This window comes from Scatophagus argus, chromosome 6, assembly GCF_020382885.2.
Source record: "Scatophagus argus isolate fScaArg1 chromosome 6, fScaArg1.pri, whole genome shotgun sequence".
NCBI lineage: Eukaryota > Metazoa > Chordata > Actinopteri > Scatophagidae > Scatophagus > Scatophagus argus.
In genome coordinates, this window is record NC_058498.1 from 7,529,698 (window position 1) to 7,545,615 (window position 15,918).

Genomic DNA, 15,918 nt, shown 5'->3' on the forward strand with positions numbered 1-15,918 from the left:
TTCATTCTCTCTGAAGATTTCCACTGCCTCCTCTAGCTTCCTATATTGTTTCTATAGAGAATCCTAGACTTTTTCACCTTATACCTTTATTCCGTGCAAGCTTGAGCAACAAGTCTCACTCTATTTTTTCCACTTTTGCTCTTTGACTCTGCCCCCTTTCCCTCTCCTCATTCTTGGTCTCCGTCTTGCTTTTAGATGAGACTGTGACCCTGGTCAGCTGTCCTAAGGGCTGAATGTCATAACAGATCAATGGACTGTGCCCCATCTGAAAATCCAAAACAATCAATGCTAAGGCTGTACACGCAGTACTCGGACAATTTGGTGATTTGAAATGAACAGCTCTGTCACAAGAGTTAAACTATGGACAGACTCTTCAACTACAATTAAATCTTTATGTGGGTTCTGTTCTATTCCACAACCCCTCTCTCTTGCCTTGTGTATCCTGTCTGTATTTCTACTCTATTCTACTGTTGAAACAAATAAAATGAAAAACAAACATATGGCAACTGATGTCAAAATTAGTTTGAACTTATAAGTACATATATATATATATATATATATTTATATTTATAAATGCTGGAGTGGTTATGCAATCATGATACCTGATGAAACAAGGCAACAGGAGTAATATAAACTACAGCAATCTGGTTTTTATTAACAGTAAAAGAAGCATCCTCCATGTAAAAAAAAACACCACACATATAAAAGTATAAAAACAGAATGCGACCCTACAGCACCCACCGCTCTCAGCCAACCACAACCGTACACTGCCGCAGTGCATTGTGGGGAAACTAATTAGCATGAAGGACTGTGGTCTCTGAGCAACCATGACCTGCAAGCTGAGCTAAAACTTCTTCCTCGCACGTTCTCCACCTCTATGCCTGAGGCACTGTAGAGAAGGTGTAGTCACTGGTGCGTTGAAATGCAGCCCTAGTGATCAGCAACTCAGGGGAGTTAGGAGAGAGGAGGGGAGGAAAATGTGGGTGTTGCCTTGGCCGACAGTGTGTCTCTGAAAGTGAGCGATTGAGTGAGAGAGTGAGAGAGAGAGAGTGTGTAAGCATATGTGTGTGTGTGTGTGTGTGTGTGCGTGCGTGTGCAAGCATGCGTGCGTGCATGCGTGCATGTGAAGGTTGTCAAGATGAAACATGAGAATGACTGCTATCATCCATGTCTATCATTGTTCTGCTCCTCACTCCTTCCCTCTTTGTTCCCTGCTCGCGGGCTTGTTTCCACTCAGTGTGGTCTACAGCAGAGCCCTGTGGTGTGTTGCTCCTGACTAATCAAACTAGTCAGTGTCACTGGGCGGCCTTATCTAAAACACATGGCCATGTCAGTTCCCTTCACTCTCCAGCTTTTCAACGTTTAGCAGGTTCCCAGGCTAAAGAACTTTAACTCAAAGGGTCGTAAGCGAAAGGAAGGAAAGGGAGGGAAATAAATACCATCTGAATATATCAGTACTGTGAAAGTGAGCATTTATTTTGATTGTTTGTTTGTTTTTATTTTGCACATTATCGATTGTAGTGAGGCTGAATACTAATACAGCACAAACACACGAGAAAGTGCAGGAGGTGTTTTAAATTTGTATATATCTTCCCACAGTATTCTTTTATATGAAGCGTCGAGGATGGTTAGTTTGTTTATGTGTGTGTCTGAGCCAGTGTGTTCTCGTGTCACTCTTACTGTCGAATGCAAGGTGACAGTGTGTGCACATATTCCCATAGTTTACCTCGTAGAGCAGGCATCCTAGCGACCAGATGTCAGATTTGAAGTTGTATCCGTTTTCATGTATCCTCTCCGGTGACATGTAGTAAGGAGTACCCACTGGAACACAGGGGGAAAGGGTGGGGAGAGTGGGGGAGAAGGAGGGAGCGGGAGGAAAGGACAGAAGGAGATAGACAGAGGTAGGAAAGGAGAACAGGACACAAAAGAAAGAGAGAGTGAGCGTTAACATTTTGCATTGCAAAGCCAGTTCATAAACATCATTGACACAGCTCACACAGCACAGGAAAACAGATGAGGAATGGAGGTGTAATCTCAAACTGTGACACATTCAGAGGTTCAGGGTTCTTTTAAAGATTAAAAAAAAAAAATGGAGGGAGACTAGGGAGAGCATTTCCTAACTTAACTCAACCAAGATTATATTTAATAAGGTCAGATATCATCAAGCGCACACATACAGTGCATGCAATTGTGCAAGTACCGCAAAGTTGCACACATATGCACAACAGACATACTCGCACACACAAAATATACATAAATCAGTTTTGATTACTGGGATCTGAAACAGTAGTCAGAGAATACGCCCAGGGAGCAGCGGTGGAGCCTTAAGACTTGGACCATTTCTGGTTCTGGTTTGGAAACTCAAGAACCCCAAACTGCCATGGCGACTGGCAGAGCTCCAGAGAATCAGACCTTCAACTCAACTGGACACGAAGAGGAACCACGGCTCAACATCACATCCATAACACACCGCAGGAAAATCTGGGTATTTGCTGCGCTCTTAGCTGAATGGGACTGGCTGCGTTTTTCATTTGCTTTCTGTTTGCTCTGATTTCCCATGTAAAAGTCCATCAAGCACATCCAGCAGAGGTTTTTATATTAATCACATATGGTTAAAGGATGGAAATTTTACCAGCCCACTAACCGGTGCTGAGCTGCTTTCAGACTCCGCATTCTCTCAAACGTGAAAATGACTGCAATACAGGCTGTACTGAGTTGGTGCGCCACAGCCATCAGTAGCATCGCTGCTCCTGACGCATGTAGGCTTCACTGCAGAGCTCGTACTTCACATGTCAAAATAATCAACATATTCTTGCTTTTTCCTTGAGATCCACACTGATTTTTAACGTGAAAATTGATTTGTTTCGCTCAGGTATTTGTTGCAGGTTACTAAATATGTTGCGCAAATTTCAATAGCTAAGTGAAATTAACTGAATTCCAACAGACAGCAACTCAATTTGCTTCCTCTTGTGTTGAGGGTACATATTTTAAAGAAGCTTTTGGAGTAATTAGTAATAACTGGAATTAAATCTTAAGCAATCATAGGTTCAAAAAGAAAAATATGAGAATCTTTCACAGTTGTGAGGGTGCATTTGAAGTTGAGTTGAAAAAGCCTCATATGTACTCATTGTAATGCAAAATCTAAATTCTGTTTAATGTCATGTTTTTTAATTTGTTTACAGAGAGAAGGAAGAGTTTTTTTAATAACCCATACAGTCTTGCACCTACTTACAAAATACCCATGTAGACAGTGCAATGAGGATGAATTTTTACAGAAGGTAACTGGTAGTTGATGGGTTTACAATAGGCACAAACAGCTGAAGTGAGCTGGGTAGGTGAGGACAGCTCTCGAGCGGAGAGAAATCAGGAGAACTTGCAAGTACAGACAGACAGACAGACAGACAGACAGACACACACACACAGAGACACACATTCACTCTCTATTCTGTACATTAACAGGTTGGAAGAAACTCAACTAATGTAAATGAAATTAATAAAACTATTATAGTGGGAACAATGATATTTGAAGTGCATGGGAAGTGAAATGAAAGCTAACACTTTTAATTTTGGTGCAGATCTAATTGGGTTGAGAAAACACACTTATTGTAAATGTGCGGTTTAGAATAATGAAGTGTTACCTGTCATTCCAAAAATAATCAGCATCTGCACAGGCAGAGAAGAAGCAAGAGAGAGCAAGTGGAAGAATAAACAGGGGACTGGGGGTTGCTGTTTTAATTGGTCATCAGATTGGTGTCGTGGTGTATGTGTGTGTGTGTGTGTGTGTGTGTGTGTGTGTGTGTGTGTGTGTGCGCGCGCTGTGAGGTCTCATGGTACGGTCTGAACAAGCTCCCCTAACATTCATTATTAGTTGATTAAAAAGAATCAGCCTCTCTTATGCTAATAGTTGCATTTAAAAAAAGGCAGCCGCGCTGGGCTCAGCCTCCTTCAGCATGCCAAATTAAGGCCACATTACTTATTCATGCAAATAAATTGAAAGTCATGTTGGGATTGATTTCCATTATTGTGAATGGCTATGACAACACTGTATTCTCTGCAAAACAGGGTAATTGTTGCTGTATAGGAGGTGAGATGCCATCCAGTATAAAGAAACCCACACTGCTAACCCCCTGCTGAACATTCTGTTAAATTAACCAGTGCTGGTGTTCTTTTAAATACGCGTTCTGATGTTATTGCACAGATTTGCAGCAATATGTTTTGGGGTTGTTTTTTTTAATTTACACCTAAAGCTCTTACTGGAATATGCTGACAATGCGAAGAATTTCATAGGGAGTTGTCTTTAAATGCTATCTATTACCAGTTTTGAATTTGTGTATTTTGAGCATTGCTTCAGCTAGAATCTCAGACTTTATGTTTGAATGTCTCATTCAGACCTCAGGGATGGGATTTGGAAGATTCTTATGTATCGTGTTTTAACAAACAAAAAGTTAATGTTGTGGGCAGCATTATATCCAGAGTGGACTTTGGAAGGCTTGCTCTGATCCCCTTACATTCCCATTAGGATTTTCTTTGTTATCTATGTGTCCTGCTGAGCCACCACCCCCCCATTTGGCTCTCTGCCTACCCCTTTCTGTTCCACGACTTGTGTGTTTGCCTTTGTATGATAACCAAGTCTTTGCATACACGTTGAAATCGTCACAATTATTTTCAACATCAGCCTCCCTCATGTCGTTCTGTTTCTTGTTCTCCCTCCTCTCCTCTTCTTTCCTTTTCCTCCCTGGTACTCAGTGTTAACACCTCTCCCATTACAGGTGTTAATTGCAGGTATGTTATACTATGTATTACTGCCAATTGGCTAGTTTCTCATTCCTCTAATTATTGCATCAACTTTCCAGCTACTAAAATGTTTTTGTTCTTTTTCTCTTTAATCCAACTCTTGCCATAACCCCGCATACCCATCCCCACTGCGGAAAAGTGAAGTATCCGTCTTTTAGATGCTTATGTATTTTTATCAATCTCATGGCCCACAGTGTGGATGCATGCATGTCACTTAGTGTGAGACTGTGCAAGCATGCGGCAAATCAATGTGAATGTGGAAGACTATCTCCCTCTGAATGTGTGCGTGCATTAAAGCCCATATGGATATGCACATACGTCCCTGAGTGCACATGCACATACATCTGTATAGGAGACAAAGAGCCTGAGTGTCTCTCAGTGTGTGTATGGGGGGGGAATCTGTGTGTAACTGCAGGTTGCTGAGCTGCTGAGTTGAAAGCCTGGGAGCTGACAGGCTGTATGCCTGGACCTCCATCTCATCTCCACCACCCTGCTCTACTGTTCAGCTGGGTGGCTGTGCTCATTACAGACCCACGCTGGCACAAGACAGCGTGCACACACACACACTCAAATTCTTTCTTTCCATCCCTCTCCCTCACTCCTGCTTTCTTTTTTCCTTAATTTTTTTCTGTCACATTGTCATATTCTCTCTCCCCTTCTAACTTTTCGCTTTCTCTCTGCTTTCTTTTTTCTCCTCTTTTTTTTTTCTCCGTGTCACCCTGTCATATTCTCTTTTCTCGCACCTGGCATATTCTACCTTTCTTTTTCTGTTTCTTTGTCACCCGTTCTTCTGTTTCTCATTTCCGTTCTTTTCTCTCTCTCTCTCTTTCTGTCTTCTCGTTCTCTCTCACTCTGTCAGACAAAAAGTCAAGACACAGAGTGGGGGGAGTTGGGGGGGGGTAAGAGAAGTGAGAACAACTTAGACAGAGAAACAGTGGCAGGTGAGAAGGACAGGTGACAAAGAAAGAGAGAGGAGATCTGCTATTTAAAACATACCACAAGAAAAGTCAAGGGGAAAGGCAGGGACAGAGAGGAGGACGAATGACTCACTCCGAGTCCTGTGTCAACAGGCCATGCTAAATGATGTCCCATGCCATGGACATCATCTGGTTCTACAGTACAAGATCATCTACCGAGTACAGTTTACCAACATCCTCATATAATTAAAATGTTCTTGAAAATACACAAAGTACTGCTTGTACTGTACCGACTATTTTAAGGGTCTCAAAAGTCATAATAAAAAGACTTGGAAAAAACAGATACAAGCACTGTGGTCATACAAGCACATATAAAATGTATCATTACAAAGTCTCATAAGTACACTTCGCATGCTTATTTATGGTGATTAATGTAAAGATCTCAGGGCCAAAGGAAGGAACGTTTAGTTTGATTTGTGCAGTTTTCTGGAGACTAACGAAGCGGTCCTGATTGCTTCAGATTAATAAGAAGAGTATTCCAGTTGACCTCTCTGCTCGTTGGGCTGTCTGTCCTCCGTCAGCCTAAAGAGGGTGCTGTGGACTCAACATTTAATGAGCAATCATCTGCCTCTGCTGGCAGTACAGGCTGCTTAGCTGATTGGGCTTCTGTTGAGTTGATCATGTGATTCACACTTTCTCAAAGGCTGGGCTGCTGCTGTACAGGGGCTGAGAATAGCGCGCTGTTTGTGGTAATAACAGTTTGACATAGGGAAGTGAGACGGTGCGAATGACAGCGTTTATATTTGTCTGTGGAATTTATTTTCCTACATTTTCCGCCATGAAGCAGCTGAAATCACTCAGGGGATGAAACCAGTGTAACCATCTCCACTAGAATCTCCACATTTTACTGTGTGGTACTGGGCAATCAACTGCTGAAATACATTACTAGTGAAATCACAAGATTCATTTCAATACTATTAACACAAAATGCTAAACAGATCTGACAATTCTCCTCCTCAGAAATATGTTTTTGCCATAAATCTAGAAAACATGCTTGCTTGTGAGGTGGCATTTTCCACTGACGGTGTTATTAAGGACAGGAAGCAGGAAGTCCTGTCCTCATTTCTCCAGACACGCTAGAGGTTTAAAATGGTGCCTTGGACTATGTCTTAACATAATGTCCCGAACAGTAAATCACACCCACATCTGATCATCACAATCCCCTCCACGAAAAAAAAAACACCAGCAACAGTTTTATTTTCTGATACCATTACATGTGCTTATTGCTTCTTACATTTTCAACAACACATCCATCACGCTTCATCTCCTTCTTGACTTTACAGCATTTTGCACGAAGATGCTAAACAACAAAAAGGTGCAGAGACTTTAATAATAAAAGGCACAGTGATGAAGGCTGGTGGGAAGAGGCTGCAAGCAAACGCTTAATAGGTATGCTTGTGTTTTAAACACTAGTCTAAGTCTTTGTGTGAACTTGTGTTAAACCCCACGTCCCCAGTAAAATGAGGCAAGTGACACATTTTCACTGTCAGGATAAAACTTGAAGTGATACAAACTTCTATGTCTCTTCCAGTAGAAATCAATAATCACTTAAATGTTGCTGTACTTTCTCAGAGTAATGGCCTTGCCTCTTAAAATTTTTAAGTATAAGACCCACAGTCATTAAACACCTTATGTGTTAAAGAAAATGCATTGAAACATATGGCACCATTCTGTTCGTCAGTTTATGCAGTCTCAGGTTTAGCACACTTGTTTTGAAGTGTTAAAGTAAGCCAAATGGACAAGTATTAATCATTGCGGTAACCTTGGTAACTCACTTATTTGAACAATGAATAAATAAATAATGCTTAACGATTTTATTTCCTACAGGTGACAAACACACCCCTCAGTGCCAACAATAACCCTAATTGTAGAGTTGGCCGGCTTGTTTTATGGCACACAGTCACAATCAGAGCTGGATGTTGAAGGCCTCTGCCCAGTCTTCATCTGTGTTAGGTTTAAAGGTCAAGGCAACAGGAAGTGGCTAAGTGGCCTATGAAGGGCTTGGACCCAGACATGGCCAGGCAGCATGACTGTATGACACATGGCTCTGGGCTCACTATGACTAATGAAACACATCCAACCCTGGGTGATGGCTGGGGGCTGCTGTGTCTCAGTATCTGTGAGCATTTCTGTGTTCATGTGTGAAAAGAATGTGTGTTTTAGGTGAGGATATCCACATATACATAGACTGCTGTAAATTACCTAGCGAGTGAGCGGCGGTTGTTTTGGAGCTGAAGAATCGTCCCAGTCCCAAATCTCCTAGCTTCACTACTCCTGTGGCTGTGATGAATACGTTGGCTGGTTTGATATCTGGACAGGAGAGGAGAGGAGAGGAAAAACTGTTTAAATGCCTTATTCAAGTGACAGAAAGACAGAAAATTTGAGGGGCAATAAGCATAAACAGTGCATGTCCACTTCGACAGAGATTAATATGGGAAAGCTTGGTTTTTGGTCTTTGCTCAGAAAACACGACTGCATAATAAAGTGTATTACTGAAAACATTAATTTCAGTCAATGTAGGCGTTAGCAAACTGTCTCTGTTGCATTTTGTAAAGTAATGTTAATGTAACACGCATCACCCTTTGAAATTTACTGCTCCAATATAATAGTAAGCGGTTTTTGAATAGGAGGTCTCTGCTAAGTGGTCATTACAGCCCAGAGCTCTGGGTTCATTAGTGTCCCTGTGCCCTAATCAGAGTCAGTCCAACGGAAGTGCACCACCTGTAGCTGTGTGTGTGTGTGTGTGTGTGTGTGTGTGTGTGTGTGTAACAGCCTATGCACATGAATCCAGGACTTGATTTGACTGGGCCCTACTGAAAGCATGTGTGCCCATAAACACTGCGTTCCATGGTCTAAGTGTTGTTTAACACCTACACTTAAGTCTTCTGTCACATGCAACAAGGTCGTTCACACTGAAGTAAATTCACTGATTTTATGTTCGATTTTTATCTGTTCTTATTTTAAGGAGAGACCAGAAGAGTTGTATGTTTTATTCTGTTAACTAGGAAATGAAAAGCAGCAGCAGCAGTTGCAGTGTAGAGTAAATTCCTCTGATGATTTTCCCACCTTCCAGATACCCTTTGGTTTCAGCTCTATTTGGTGTGCTAATAAAATCATCTTGCAAAGACTTTAAACTTGTTTGAGAAAAAAAAAAAAACTCATAAACAATCACAGACAACAAGTCCTCGCCTTCATTTTTATGCCTCTGTACCAGCGGCATCCATGGCTGGAGGCGTTACGTTTTCGAGTCGTCTGTTCATCCGATTCTTGTGAACGCCATATTGTCCCAGGATCAAACTTCATGCTCCAGAGAAGTAACCACTGCTTTTATACTACTGCTTTTCTTGTCACAACATAACCAGATGATATGTGATATGTGAGCAGATGCAACATTTGTAGAAGTCTCTCCAACAAGGTGCATACTTTCCATCAGTCCTCTTAAAACCTTTTCAAAATATTCACAGTGGCTAAATGTATAAGCAGAAACAAGTTTTTTTATACTTATAATGAAGAAATACCTCTGTGCATGACTCTCCGGGAGTGCATATGTTCGAGCGCACTGCAGAGCTGGACAAAGTACTTCCACACCGTTCTCTCTGGGATAAGCCTCCTCTGCTTCTTAAAGTGCTGTAAACACAAGCACAAACATGAGCACACACAAAGACTGAAAATCAAAGCAACATTAGCATACCTGACAGGAAGAACAAATAAAATATTTTAATAGGAGTGGGAAAAGGTCTTGTGTGGCACGGAATGCAGTTTTAAGATGGTAGCAAAGTGTTTATGTCTGTGTGTGTTTATACAGCATCCATCCCCAGCCTCAGTCCCCAGCTCTGACTCCACTGTTAATAGAACCCAGACCACTTTTCTCTCAGTCTGTCCCTTGCCTAACCGAGCTCCGTCTCATTTTTTTTCGATGGCGTACAATGGAAAGCACATGCATTCTCAGAAACAGAGAGAAGAAATTTGTGGTACCTTCCAAAACTTTCCCCATCTGGCACACAGCTCTTTTGTTAGGTACACTCCAGCTCTGAGTGCCACAGCAGTTCCATTTGTTTTTAGTTTCAGTTATTTTTTTATTTATTTATTTCAGAGGACTGAGTGAGACCTTCTGGATCATCAAGAGTGTTTAACGTATCCACAATAGCCACAACGATGACAGAGCTTCAACTTAGGCCTAATGGGTTATTGATCTAAAGTGAGAATAATAACAACAAGCCAGGATAGGAAGACCTCCTCAGACAACAAGAGGATGTAAGAAGTCTGGCTACCAGCAGGATTTTATGGGGTGTTCTCATGGTTTCACTTGCAAGAAAGAAAAGCTTGGGCTTTAGCCAGCTGGGAAAAGACTCAAACGCATGACAATTACAATTTAAGTATTTAGCAGACTCTCTCGCTGAAAAAGCAACAGCAAAATTAGTGGACTTTTCCACTGCATCAACAGGGAAGTAAGTACATAAATCAGACCTCGAAACATTAATCAAGTAAAGAGGTCATTCATGGTGATAATTTATGTTGTATTTTGGGATACATGTCACACAATGTCACACAACACACAATGTATGGCAGTCCTCGACGTTCACACATTCTGTTAACAAACACGACAACTAAATTGGAAATGAAGAACAATGGTCGCAAGCTTGTCACCACAATGACGGAAACACATTTTATAAGATGTCTGCTAAGCAACACAACAAACTGCAACCTCAAACATCAGACTGAATGAAAACCTCTGACAGGTTCAAAAAGACAAGGAGGTGACAAACTTCAACAAATGTCCATGTATGATTGTGTGTTGTGAAAGATATGCAGAGTCTTCACATGGAAACTGTTTTCCTGCTGCAGCCTATCCTGTCTCTCTTCAGTGTGTTATTTTAACGAGGCAACAATATTTATGACCCAACATTAGGACTGTGTATATTTAGTAGGTAAAAGGTTTATCTGCTAGCGCAGAAAATAGATTAATCAGTCAGGCAAGGGTCAAGGAGGAAAAAGGACATGACTGCTAAAATCCATAGCCCTACTAAACAATGTGAGAGTATGAGAGATGGAAAGAGAGAAAAGAAACAGACAGACACAAATAGATGGGAGGAGGAGACAGAAAATAATGCAACAATGGGAGAAAGTAAAGGAAAGGTTGTAGGTGATGTTAAGAGATACAGAAAATGATGGAAGTTGTGAGAGAAAGAGAGGGATAAAGAAGGATAGATGGAGAGAGAGTGAGGGATAGACCTTGGCCTACATCCAAACAATGCCTTAGTGAGAAGCCATTCTTCCTTTGCCCTCCCATTTCCATATCAGAAGACTGTTTGATGTCAATGGGGGAGCACATAGACGCCCACCAACACCACCGCTGCCGCCGCCACCGCCACCCTCTTCTCCATGTCTTTAATAGCAAACACTGCACATGCAATATTCTGTAAGTGCATGCAAATCAAGGACCATTTGATTTCATTTGAATTCTGAGATGGTCAGAGAGAGAGTAAAAGAGAATGAGGGAGGGAGAGAGAAAAGAGGAGAGAGCGGCGTGGAGGATGAGAATTCAAAAAGAATAAAAAATGTTAAATTCATGCATCAGAGGGTTCTGTTTTACATATGGCACACTGTACGAATGTGTTTACTTCACATTATGGTCCAAGCGGGGGACACACTCATCCATGGCATGCACTTCTGGACTGCCACTGTTACACCGGAAAAACAAATCATTTAGGAATAGTTCAGGAGACAAATGGTGCAGAGGAGAGGCGTGTACTTGTGTAAAAGACTGTATGTTGTCGGCAGCCATAAGGAACACACAAACAGTGTGTTTCCAGCACACTTGGTAGCTTAGCTAAGATAGCAGTGACGTTCTGTGGCTTGCCATCTTACCTCTTCAGGCTGTCTTGATATGACTTTGTAAAGTGTATCTTTGCGTGAGGAGCATTTCTATGGTTGTGTCTGCAAATTCGGTGCTTACATGGTATACTATATGCATGCATTCAGTACGTGTGAATGTGTGTGTGTGTAATGGATATATACTACTGGTGTGTGTGTGTGTGCGGAGCCTGCCATGTTCACTCTCTTGTACCGCTAATCCTCGCCTCTCCTAATTTGCTGTGCTGAACTGCACGGATGTGGAGCTGCTGAGTATGACTGCTAACAGCTTGTCGAGCTGTGCCGATACAACGCTGCAGCATCATTTATGCATGGGAGAAGACCAGGCTTTATACATGCACATCACTAATTTGCTATACTGGCAAGTTTTTATAATAACTGGGGGTCTGGGCTAGCTCAAAAATGAAAAAGAGGGTGAGCCCGGGATGAAATCACTGCCACTGCTAACAACTAACAATGCTTTCTTCTGCTTCAATTTCAACAATAAAAAACCTTGTTGATCTGGTTTTAAGACATGGTCAGTCTGACACATCCATGTGGATCAAAGCCCCAGATTATGTACCTTAATCTACTACACATTTGCTGCTTTTTTGACAAAATGTTGATTTTGCTGGTTAGAACCTCTGAAATTATTACGTCTTTTTCTGAGAGAAATCTAGCCAGTATGAAAAGCTGGGAAGACTTTATCTAAATGATACAAGGTCAGTATTAAGGCAAAAAAACGTGCATACAAAATGTTGCATGTTGCATACAAAAAAAAACAAAAACAAACATACAACAGTTGAAGGTTTCCCAAAATCCTTGGGGGATGTGAGGAAAATATAAGACTAAAGCCAGAGAAAGTATGCTCACCATTTGTTCAAATGCCCCCTACATAAAACACTTGCGGGAACTTCAACTTTATTACCATTATTCATCGCTTGATTTTTAACAACTTCCCTTTCACAGTCTCGTCAACACAGACCGCTGGGATAAAAGGGGGAAGCTTTATAATAGTTGGTTTCAGTATTGAATGGATGATTCTGACTGACTCAGTGTCCAGGTAGTCAAAATCATGTAACAACCACAAACCACAGACCTCCTGCAACCATTCCGTCAGCTATAAAAAGGCCCTGTCAGCAGCTTGTGGCTTCCTGCCAACATTCCTTTTGACACAAAAAGTGAGATATGGTGTTAGACTGGCTATTATTTAGATATTAGATATACCAGAATTTTCCTTTCTAAACCAAGAGACTGCATATTCTTGAGTCTCTGTCCTTCTCAGCTGTTGTGGTTGAGTTTTACTTGAAGTATTTCAAGACCCCCGTGAGCAAAATGACTGCACTTCGAGCAGCCGAGGCAATCTCCGAGTGAGTGCTGCTTTGGAGACTTCCTTACCTTGATCATACGTGAGAGGTCCCCTGCATCTGCTAGCTCCAAGACTATGTTCAGCTCATTGTCTTCAATAAAAGATGCGTGGTACTTTATCACATTGGGGTGGTTCAATTGCTGTGGGAGAATAAAAAAAAAAAGACATGTCAAGGAGAGAGAGAAAGAAAAACCAAACAGAAGACATGTTGGTGACACTTGTCACATTATGAGTGTCCATCGTCACACTGCCTAACCCATGAGTAAAGCCCTCCTTGAGGAAGCTACAGGATCTTGTTGCAAAGTTGTCATACAATTTATATAAAGAAAATCTTATCAGCTGATAGCTAACAGAGGTTCATGTCATGAGCTGTGCCATCTACTGTACTTTCACCACCAATTAAAACCAAACAGTTGAATCCATATTTGGAATCATATTTGGATAAGTGTGGACCTAATGAGATGGTTTTGTCCTCCAGTGTGACAAAGCTGGGTGACATGTCACAACAACTCCTCTGTCTGTGATGACAACAACCCATGTGTGAGACACACACTCTCTCTCTCTCTCACACACACACACACACAAGTACGCCTGACAGGCTGACATGGCTGGCAGTCAGAAAAACAAGCATCCTAGGCTCATCCCTGGCTGAGATTCCTTCCTGTTGGTTGGTCAATAAGGCAAGAGGCAATAAGGCATTCCCTGTAGTAAACACAAAGTCTCTATCCATCTAGAGCAAGAAGGGGAAAGGGGGAGGGAGGCGCAATGAAGGGAAAGAAACAAATGACATAGTGACACAGACAAACAAAAGGAATGATGCAGACAGGGCAGGGTGAAGAGGTACAGAAAGAGAACAAAGGTGAGGAAGGAAAAAAAAAGAGCAGGGGAGGAATAAGGTGAGCAGAGTTAGAGAGAGAGGGGCGAGGGAAAAGAGAGAGATGGGTGATACATGGAGAGCTGAAGACATGGAGCTATGTGGCATGGCAATGTTGAGGAGGGTGTGTGTGTGCGCGGGGGGGACGCGTGATGCGAGCAGACGGAGCAGTGTGACACACGTCCTCCACTCGGCTTCACTCCGCTTTCTCTGCTGTGATTAAAGAAATGTTCATGCTCCGGATGATGCCGAGAAGAGGGGATAGCAGAGCACAGTACAGTACACTACGCAACACTACTCTCTCCACTCCATCTCTGCATCCCTCCACAATCACTATTCTCCTTCTTTCTCTTCCACATGTCTCCATCTTTCCTGCTCCCTCCCTTGTCCTCTCTTGCCAGATGTATTTTTGGCTCAGAGTGGCAGTTCTGCACGGCTCCACACTGTAGAACAGCCAGAGAGTGATGACAAGTCCCCCCCCCAACCCCCTACACCCGCACCCAACCCACTCCTCTTCCACAAATTGAACCTCAGGCAGAGGATACAGAGAAATAAAGAGATAAAGAGATGTAAATAAAGAGACGTTCTCATGCAGATGTTTACATAAATAATGGATGGGATTGTACTGCAATACAACAATCATTCACTGGGAAATATCACATGAGAGTCTTGCATGATTATGTAATTACTTAATCATGCAAGACTCTATGTGATATATTTGGTGAGCTGATGGTGTATTTCAAAGAAGAACAGGATACTGACTAAAGCAATATGATTGTACAAAATTAACCAGGATAATAAATTAGGTTAAAGTGTATAGACGAGCAGCAGTAGTGGCGCAGTGAATATCTTCTGCTGAAGATTAAGCAAAAGCAGCTTGTCCATCACCTGCAAACATGAAGGCCTTGTGCTGCACGACATATTGATATTTTTCACTTCACTGAATAAGAAAATGAGTGTGCAATTCTGGGTTGTTTGTCCATCAGAGGAGAACTTAAACACATGCTAAATCTGCAAAAGAAACATATTTCTCAAAAAGAGACCTAGAGATTATAGTGAATTTACAGTGTGTGTTTCAGGTTCAGTGAGGCTGCTTGTTACCAGCCCTCTATCTTGTCAGTAAACTGCTGGTGTAATCTAATCAGATGCAGAATCCAGATATGCACGCAGGCACATACACACACGTACAGAGACGCAAACACACAGACATCATTACAGCTTTTCACTGTTGATTAGGGCAGATCATTAGGCTTCAGAGTACAATTCGGGCTCGATAGTAGCCACAAGTGAGAGGAACACACAGCTGTGGGATTTCAAGAATGGTGAAACTATCCGATTGGCAGGGAGCAGGATATTTCTGCAACCAACAACATTCCTATCAGCAAGGATTTAGACAAAAGGACCAAGTGAGGAGATTCTCAAGTTGAAATCATCATGCCAGAACAGGAAAATACAGATGAATGAGCAGACACAAACACAGTCAGACAAACAAACAAATAGGCAGACTGTTGAAAGGCCACGACTGAGTGTGTGTGCACGTGTGTGTGTGTGTGTGTGTGTGTGTGTGTGTGTGTGTGATCACGCGCCAGTATGTGTGTCATTCCAGTTGGTCCATGCCAGTGTGCCTCTCATTATTCTGATTTGGCTGTGTCTCCTGTTGGCCTGTCTAGTGGGGGATAAGGCATAGAGACTGTCTCTCTCTCACACTCAGCCCTTTATTATCAGGCTGGCTGGGCAGCACAGGGCCAGGCATAACTTCCATGTTCACTAGCAATCAGTTTTCAGGATGAAAAGAAGGGAACAAAAAGCTCTGTGGGGGAGAAGACGAGCAAGGATAGGGAAAGGAGGAGGGATGGAGGGAATGATATAGCAACTGGGTGAATAAGGTATAGACAGAACAGTTAGGACAAGCAGAAGGGAAAGGACAAAGAAAAAAAAGGGGAGGAAGAGGACACATTTATTGAGATAGAAACATGAAATGTGAGAGATGCATAAACGGAATGAGAAATGTAGTCACCTGGCAGAGTGTGACATTTAACCCTGTCCTGACC

At 42.1% G+C, this 15,918-nt stretch overlaps 1 protein-coding gene across 1 annotated transcript in view; it reads right to left on the reverse strand.

The window, feature by feature from the left end:
- nek7 (NIMA-related kinase 7) overlaps positions 1-15,918 on the reverse strand; it is a 58,562-nt gene that overhangs the window by 12,300 nt on the left and 30,344 nt on the right. Inside the window, exons 5-8 of the mRNA XM_046391197.1 lie at positions 13,023-13,133; positions 9,290-9,398; positions 7,974-8,081; positions 1,727-1,821 (exon numbers count right to left, since the gene is read on the reverse strand). Of these exons, the coding sequence (XP_046247153.1) occupies positions 1,727-1,821; positions 7,974-8,081; positions 9,290-9,398; positions 13,023-13,133 (423 nt within the window). The remainder of the gene's footprint in view (positions 1-1,726; positions 1,822-7,973; positions 8,082-9,289; positions 9,399-13,022; positions 13,134-15,918) is intronic.